Raw genomic sequence first — 9262 nt, forward strand, 5'->3', positions numbered from 1 at the left:
AGACGTTGGCACTGTGAGGCAGCAGTGCTAACCACTGTGACACCGTGCTGTCCACTTGAGGCACGAGACAATTGATAATGCCCATTTGGTAACATAGTCCACGATGGAATAGTGCCATCTGGAAAGGAAGGGAGAAAATGGTTTGTGGATTTGTATGTGTGCATACTCATGTGGCTTAGGGGGAACCAACAGCCGAACCAGCCAGAATGCGAAGGTTTTGTGTTTGCTCAGTGTTTGTTCTTTGCCTCCCCCTTGTCAGAAAATGCCAGAAAGGTACAAGATGGAGTGGTCAGCAACTCCATTGTGTATTTCACTGAAGATCCACCACCATTACTTGGCAACAGCCCATGCCCGCTCAAACTGCGGAGGATTCTCAACCTGAGCCCCTTCACGGTAACGGACCACACGCCCATGGAGACGGTGGTGGACATATTCCGTAAACTCGGCCTCCGACAGTGCCTGGTCACTCGCAGCGGGTGAGTCATGTTTGGTGATGCAAAGGACATCTTCTCAATGCGTTTTCTGTCTTCCCACACAACAGCCGTCTGCAACAGTGACACACCGAGGGGCACCATATGATAACGATGCCCTAGGAAGCTATGACAGAGGGGTTTGGGGACCCCATGTATAATTCACAAAAAGCTAGTATAAAAGTCCAATGGGTAATAGGAAAGGCAAATGACATCCTTGGCCTTTATTTCAATGGGGATGGAGCACAAAAGTAAGGAACTCTTGCTAAAACTATACCTGCCTCTCGTCAGACCATTGCCTAGAATACTGCGAAACGTTTTGGGCCCTTTATCAAAGGAAAGATATACTGCCATTGGAGGGAGTCCAAAAAAAGTTCACTAAATTGATCCCAGGTTTGGAGGAACTGCCTTATGAGGAGGGGTTGAGTAGATCAGGCCTGGAGTTTAGAAGAATAAGAGGTGGCCTTACATACATAACTTTCAGGAGGCTTGACAGGGTAGATGCTTAAAGGCTGTTTCCCCTTGTGGGAGAGTCCATGAGTGGAGGGTGTGATCTCAGGATAAGAGGTCATCCATTTAAGACAGAGATGAGAGGAAACTTCTTCTCTCAGGAGGTCATGGATCTAGATGTGGAATTCTTTACCACAGAGGGGCTTTTGAAGCTAAATCATGACGTGCATTCAAGGCTGAGGTAGTCAGATTTTGACATCACTAAGGGATTTGAAGGGAAAAGGCAGGAAAGTGGAGTTCGGATTATCAGATCAGCCATGATCTCATTGAATGGCAGAGCAAACTGAATGGGCCAATGGCCTATTCCTGCTCCTATCTCTTTTGATCTTATGATTAGGATAACTATCATCTTGATGAAAACCTTCCAAGCATAGAACAAAATGGAGGTTATGATATTTTTTTAAAACACCATTAGCTTGTCTTTATAGAATACATTTGATGTAATGAAACATCCTAAGACATTTTTAAGAACAGTATTAGCCAAAATTTGGCAAAAGTCTGCATGAAGTCTATGAATAGGAAGGGTTGAGAGGGATATGGACCAAATGCTGGCAAAAGGAATTCCCCAGGACCTGATCACGTGTACCCTAGAACACTGCGGGAAGCAGGGAAGTGATTGCTGGGCCTCTTGCTGAGATACTTGTATCATCGATAGTCACAGGTGAGGTGCCGGAAGACTGGAGGTTGGCTAACGTGGTGCCACTGTTTAAGAAGGGCGGTAATGACAAGCCAGGGAACTATAGACCGGTGAGCCTGACCTCGGTGGTGGGCAAGTTGTTGGAGGGAATTAGCGATAGGCAACATGGCTTTGTGCATGGGAAATCAAGTCTCACAAACTTGATTGAGTTTCTTGAAGAAGTAACAAAGAGGATTGATGAGGGCAGAGTGGTAGACATGATCTATATGGACCTCAGTAAGGCGTTCAACAAGGTTCCCCATGGGAGACTGATTAGCAAGGTTAGATCTCATGGAATACAGGGAGAACTAGCCATTTGGATACAAAACTGGCTCAAAGGTAGAAAACAGAGGGTGGTGGTGGAGGGTTGTTTTTCGGATGGAGGCCTGTGACCAGTGGACTGCCACAAGGATCAGTGCTGGGTCCACAACGTTTTGTCATTGAAATAAATGATTTGAATGTGAGCTGAAGAGGTATAGTTAGTAAGTTTGCAGATGACACCAAAATTGGAGGTGTAGTGGTCAGCAAAAAGGGTTACCTCAGATTACAACAGGATTTGGACCAGATGGGCCAATGGGCTGAGAAGTGGCAGATGGAATTTAATTCAGATAAATGTGAGGTGCTGCATTTTGGGAAAACAAATCTTAGCAGGACTTATAAACTTAATGGTAAGGTCCTAGGGAGTGTTGCTGAACAAAGAGATCTTGGAGTGCAGGTTCATAGCTCCTTGAAAGTGGAGTCGCAGGTAGATAGGATAGTGAAGAAGGTGTTTGGTATGCTTTCCCTTATTGGTCAGAGTATTGAGTACAGGAGTTGGGAGATCATGTTGCTGCTGTTAGGCAACTTTTGGAATATTGTATGCAATTCTGGTCTCCTTCCTATCAGAACAATGTTGTGAAACTTGAAAGGGTTCAGAAACGATTTCTAAGGATGTTGCCAGGGTTAGAGGATTTGAGCTAGAGGGAGAGGCTGAACAGGCTGGCGCTGTTTTCCCTGGAGCGTCGGAGGCTGAGGAGTGACCTTATCGAGGTTTATAAAATCAGGAGGGTCATAGATAGGGTAAATAGACAAGGTCTTTTTCCTGGGGTTGGGGAGTCCAGAACTAGAGGGCATAGGTTTAGGGTGAGAGAGGAAAGATATGAAAGAGATCACAGGGGGCAACCTTTTCACGCAGAGGGTGGTACGTATGTGGAATGATCTGCCAGAGGAAGTGGTGGAGGCTAGTACAACATTTAAGAGGCATCTGGATGGGTATATGAATAGGAAGGGTTGGAGAGATATGGGCCAGGTGCTGGCAGGTGGGACTAGATTGGGTTGGGTTATCTAGTCCGGACGAGTTGGACCGAAGGGTCTGTTTCCATGCTGTCCATCTCTATGACTCTAAGTGAGATTGGGACAGATAAGCACGAGCCTGATTAGTCTCTGTTCATGCACTGGTTTTAAATCTCCTGTAATTTACTTCTGAAGTTTCTCCTAAAAATCATCATAAGACATAGGAGCAAAAATTAGGCCATTCAGCCCATCACGTCCGCTCAACCATTCAATCATGCTGATATGTTTCTCAACCCCAATCTCTCCCACTTTTTCCCTGTGACCCTTGATCCCCTTGATAATCAAGAACCTAGCTATCTCTGTCTTAAATATACTCAATGACCTGGTCTCCACAGCCTTCTGTGGCAATGAGTACCACAGATTCACCGCTCTCTGGCTGAAGAAAGTTGTCCTTATCTTTGTTCGAAAAGGGTCTATGGAAACAAGTTGGAGTTGCAGCTGAGTGTGCTGGATGGCAACGTCAGTGAGAAAGTGAAGTGAGGCAGAGTTTATAATGAGTTCCTTTAATAAAAAAGAAAGACTTGCATTCATGTAGCACTTTGGAATACCGCAGTCTGTCATGAAATGTTTTACAGCCAGTGAAGCACTTGTGGAAGTGCAGCCACTGTTGAAAGTGTGGTTGCCGTTTTCAATGTTGAGAGTCGTGGTCCCTTTAAGGATGAAGCAGGATGTTCTCCAGTGATATAGGGAGCTGCTGACCTTTTTAACCACATTTTAGTTTAGCCCCTTCGCCTCTCCACACATTTCCTCAGAAATAGTTTCTGAACCCTTTCAAGTTTCGCAACACTCTTCTGATAGGAAAGAGACCAGAATTGCACTCAATATTCCAAAAGTTGCCTAACAGCAGCAACATGACCTCCCAACTCCTGTACTCAATACTCTGACCAATAAAGGAAAGCATACCAAATGCCTTCTTCACTATCCTACCTACCTGCGACTCCACTTTCAAGGAGCTATGAACCTGCACACCAAGGTCTCTTTGTTCAGCAATGCTCCCTAGGACCTTACCATTAAGTGTATAAGTCCTGCTAAGATTTGCTTTCCCAAAATGCAGCACCTCACATTTATCTCACATTTTTAATTAGAAACACGAGTGATTTGGTTTTTAAAATCGACCTAAAATGTATGCAGGTACATGTGACAACAAAAGATCAAATCACCTGCAACTTCGTTGGAATTTAATTCCACACCCCCCAACTAGTTTTGTTGTCATCTGGTGGGCAATGCTTGCAGTATGTTATTTGTTAATTGGATGATGTGATGGTGAATTTCCAAAATTACAATGAAACGGATACTTTTCTCCAGTAAGAGGCATTGTTCAGGAAGGGGATCAAACAAATTGGAGTTCGTGTTGAGCTATGAAATACAGATAAGCCATCTTTGGAAGACTGAATGATTCCTGATGATTTAGCAATTTAACAGCCCAAAGCAAACCTCCCGCAAACAGTGATGTGACAGTGAACAGACAACCTGCGCTGTCGATGTGGATCGAGGGGTACATATTGGTCAGGGACACCAGAAATTCTTCCAAAGAGTGCTATGGGATCTGTTACATGGAGCTGAGCAGGTCGATGGGGAGGCCTTGCATTAACTCCTTCTCTGATGGGCTCTGTCAGAATGGTACTGCACAGTAGCCCTGACCTTTATGCTCAAACCTTGACTTGGGTCCTCAAGCCAGAGTCTTGTGGTTCGGGGTGAGGAGTGCTACAAACTAAGGCATGGCCGACACTCTGAGCCTGTCAGTGGATGCTTTGAGAAGCTCAGAGGCAAGATGGGAGCTGACCTAAGGTGGAGTCAGGTCCAGGTTGCAGCAAAGGACCAACAAATTGGAGGAGTAATGAAGGGTGGGCATTGGGAATTGTGACGGCACAGTACCTCAGAGAGGAGAAGTGAAAGCAAGCACAATAATCTTGAATGGAGTCCAGGAGGGGTGAAGACAACAGAAGAGGAGTGAGCAAGAGGAAGGGGACAGAATGATGATCTCAGACGTACAGCAGCAGTCAAAATGTGTGTGCAAATACATTTGGGAAAGCTAAGTTGTAGTAGGCCCGGTTAGATTAATATTAAGATTCATAAAAACCTAGCAACAAAGAGGAGATAGTAGGTAGGAGTGCAGAGTTAAAGTCCAAGCTGCTGAGGTGGGATAACTCTAACATTGCCAGGATGGGATCATTGCAGAGCAGCAACAAACCTCTCAGAGTTGGGAAGTGGGTGTAGCAAGTGGTTTCCCACTGTGGAGTGAGAGTGGTGTATCAGAGACCACATGGATGGTGGCATTTTCATGGGAGTGAGGACTTAGGGCATGGCCAGAGTTCATCACAAGGTGATGGCTAAGGACACCATAGACATTGTCATGATGCTTCTTTAGAGCAACTCAGGATTGGCAATAACCCCAGCCTTGCGTTGACAAAATCTTTTACAACACTCCAGAATGGTCTGCAGGAAAATCATCAGATACTTGTAACCTGTTCTGTACCCTGAACCACATGAATGCATTTAATAAACACATTATTGGTATTTTTCTTCTTCTTTTTGCAGACGTCTCCTGGGCATCTTAACTAAAAAAGATGTGCTAAGGCACATGGCCCAAATGGCCAATCAGGACCCGGAATCCATCATGTTCAATTGACCACTCGTGTGCCCACTGTTGCTGCCTTGCCCAATTCAGTTTTCGAAGCTAAATGGCAGGACAAACTCTCAGGACATGGTGGCTTCTCAGTGAAAGGAATTTTGATCACAGGATCCACCAGAACTTCTCGCAAACACAAACTTGTTCAGAAGAGGACTGGACTAAGAGGTGGAGACTGCCTCATGGCGACTTCACTGAGTTCTTTCAGATGACTGGAGAATGAGGAGCTAAAACTGCAGCTGTGTTGTTAAGTCTCATGTTGTATCTGATGTTAATGGCCAGCTTTGTCCCCGAACTGCGCTCACTAGGGGTACAACAGTAGAGATTAATCAATGTAATAGCATGTCGATATTGGTCAGTGGTGTAGCAAACACTAGATAAGAGCAACAATACGAGGCAAAAAAAGGAAATAGTCCTTAAATCTGTTTGGATTGATGCTTAATATAGAAAATGTCAGTATTAAAAATACTCACACAATTTCCTCACTTATCCATCAAGTTTGAAGAAGTATGATGAGTGACAATAAATTGTGTTCACGTCAATGTGTTATGTAGAATTCTACAGCCCATGTGCTAATGTTTATAATCCCCTTGGGCCTCTGCCTATCCAATTTCTTTTCAAACTATGAGCACCTCCTTCTTTTCATTTCCTCTCATGCATTTACCTTCCCCTTAAATCCATTGGTGTGAACACACTCTGCTCTAGCCTAAGCAACAACAGTTTAACTCAATCAAACCATGGTATCCCTATAGTGAATCTGCAATGTCCCCCTACTTCAAGGTCAGTATAACTTTCTTGTGATGGGCAGTGGGAGGAGGGCTGTGAGGTGCTCTGACCTGGGAACAGTATTCTAAAGGGGAGCTAACCAGAGCTATGTAGTTTCCAACCCTTAGTATCTCAGTCCTCATGAGCTAAATGCTATCAAGTTATGTTTAGAAACACTTGACAGTTTTGGGAGGGAGGAGCTGCACTATGCCAATAGAATTCCTTCCCGTGCCAAGTTTTATAATCCACTGCTTTAGACTCAGAACTCTATATGACTAGTGTGCACCTTGAGCATTTGATCTGTTGTGAGGCCCCACGTTCGATAGGAAAGTTTTGCAGAAACACTGTTCCCATCATGTAAAGCTCTCCTATAGTCGCTTTCAAAGGTAAAATGAAGGCTTTGGAATTAACACTGGATGTGTTCATAATTTAGTTGCCATATGGGGAAAATTGCTCGTGCCTACTTCAGGAGATGTCTTGCTTTCATGACTGTTGCATTGTGCAACTTGCTTTTTTCATTTGGACACCATCAAAATTGACTAACAATTATCCGTGGTTAACCCAATGTGTCCTGTGAGTTTCACACTGAAGATACATGTATTGAGGAAATTGAAGCCTCGGTATTGAACAATGTCACAATGACTGCTCACCTGACTTTTCCTACTGTCTTCTGTCTGACTTCCCAGCTGCAATTCTCATCCCAAACAAGTTGAATCACTTCCAGCAGAGCCTTCCTCATTGCTGTGACACGTCTGCAACCCTACCCCCCTTCGAGATCCCTACATCCCTCCAATTCTTTGTTTTTGCACTCCACTCCACCAGCAATGGCCATGCCTTTGGCTGCTCACACCCCGGGTTCTGGAGCTTTCTCGTTTAACCACTGCTCCTCTCTACTTTTCCTGTCCTGTTAAGCCACCCCGTAAACCTACCTCTTTGACAACCCTTCTGGTCATTGATCCTGATATTGCCTTAGTCGGCTTGATTTTTTTTTAGTCTGGTAGTGCTCCAACTGCACTAAGCGTGCTATATTAATGCAAGTTGTTGTTGGGATAGGTTGCAATCAACAATGGAACTTGCCAATTTCAGGTGTAATTGCAATGTAATTGACGGTTTGTGAAGCTGGAAAGCACTGAGTCTTTGATGCGGTATTTGGAAGCCCTCTGTCCACAGGGGGATTCCCATTTTGTATTAAAATGGGAGCTATGGACTTTAACCAATGGTTAAGCAGAACCGTTTCTTTTTAAAACCTTTAAGCACTGCATCAAATAAGAATTATTCTCAGTGTGTCATCTGCATTTGGTTCAGGGGAAAGCTGTAAAATGACACAATTGTTTGCATGTTGAAATGTGTTAAATTAGTAATGTTACTCATGATGTACTTCACCAGGAAAACTGAGCTGAACTTGCTGATAGACAGCGATTTGTGAACTACACTGTATCGATGTCAGTGTGTGAATCCAGGGCATTGTTCTTTCAAATTCCATTCTCCTGTGTCCAATGATCTATTTTAATATGGGATAAAATTTCCACTGGAGTGTCAGGGAGAAAGGATTCAGGACAAATGTGCTGAGTATTTACACCACAACGAGGTGGAGATCTTGACAAGGTAACTTCCAAAACTCCATTCTGGGGAGAGCTCAGAAAATCAAGGGGTTAGCAATGGCTCTAACCTGTTAGTAGCTGGCAACTCAAGACTTGATTTCAACCCCCTTGGCTTTTCAGTACATTTCATTGTTAAAAACGTGCCAAGTCATGCTTCAAAATGATTTATTAACTAACTACGTTTCAGTAACTAGGTTCAACTAGCATCAATGGTATTCTGTTTCAGAGGACATGTTGGGATTTTTGAGGATGTGAACGATTGAATATCATTCCGTGCTGTTTAACTACCAGTGGATATTTTTGTTGCACTTGACATGTCAAGGCCAGTGGGTTTTCAAATGTTCCTGTAAACATAGGGACGACAGATAAAGCAAAAACGGAGAGTTTTTGAAAGCATGATGCCATTTTGAGGTTAAAGGGAGATGAAGCAAACCCAATTGCATGCCCTCAGAGATGGCTGAGCCAGCCACTAAATATAGAGGCACTTAGGGATGAGCAACTATTACTGGTCTCATCAATGATGTCCATAATCCATGAAGAAAGAAAGGAAGGTTGAAGATTTGTAGCTCGGGTGTCCATTGTTGTGGTTCTGTTCGCCGAGCTGGAAGTTTTGCACTGATGATGTTCCCTAGCCAGGGAACGAAACGTTTGCAGCAAAAACTTCCAGCTCGGCGAACAGAACCACAACAAGAAAGAAAGGAAAATGGTTGCCCCGATTTGCAGCAGTTGAGGATTCTCAAAGAAGCTGGAGGAGGGGATTGACCATGGTTTGGTGTACCACCCTCACTCAGATTATCTCCAAACCAGAATCTTTAAAAATCCAGGCTGACAATTCAGGGGGAGGGTTGTACTGATGTCTCAGAGAATAATTAAAGATCCCACTGCAGTCTGAACAAGTGCGTAGTTAGCCTTCTTGGTATCCTCGCCATTATTTACCCATCAGACAGCATCAATAAAACAGCTTGGCGGCTGTTGTCAGAATTATGTTTGTCAGATCTTGCTTTGTGAAAAATGGCTGCTGCGTTCCCTGCCATATTACTATCAGCGACTGAATTTCACATTTACTTTGTTGGCTGGAAAGCACTTTAAGACATCTTGAGATTAAGCAAGATCCTGTGGAAATGCAAGGTTTCAATGAGAGGCCAGATAAACAAGGCAAAAAAGACTGGTTGTGACAGACTGAGGTTTACCATAGCCCTGAAAACGAAGAGGGAATAGCATCTTGCTGCCTGTCAGAGGTCAGAGAAATGAGGTCACTTCTTTTTACATTCATGGCCTC

The 9262-nt window shown here is 44.0% G+C and overlaps 1 protein-coding gene across 3 annotated transcripts in view; it reads left to right on the plus strand.

The window, feature by feature from the left end:
- LOC132820983 (H(+)/Cl(-) exchange transporter 4) overlaps positions 1 to 8599 on the plus strand; it is an 84129-nt gene extending 75530 nt beyond the window's left edge. For all 3 annotated transcript variants that reach the window (XM_060833416.1, XM_060833418.1, XM_060833417.1), the window contains exons 11-12: positions 260 to 476; positions 5527 to 8599. In XM_060833416.1, the coding sequence (XP_060689399.1) occupies positions 260 to 476; positions 5527 to 5617 (308 nt within the window). In that variant the 3' untranslated portion in view covers positions 5618 to 8599. The remainder of the gene's footprint in view (positions 1 to 259; positions 477 to 5526) is intronic.
- The last annotated feature ends 663 nt before the right edge of the window (positions 8600 to 9262 follow it).

This window comes from Hemiscyllium ocellatum, chromosome 12, assembly GCF_020745735.1.
Source record: "Hemiscyllium ocellatum isolate sHemOce1 chromosome 12, sHemOce1.pat.X.cur, whole genome shotgun sequence".
NCBI lineage: Eukaryota > Metazoa > Chordata > Chondrichthyes > Orectolobiformes > Hemiscylliidae > Hemiscyllium > Hemiscyllium ocellatum.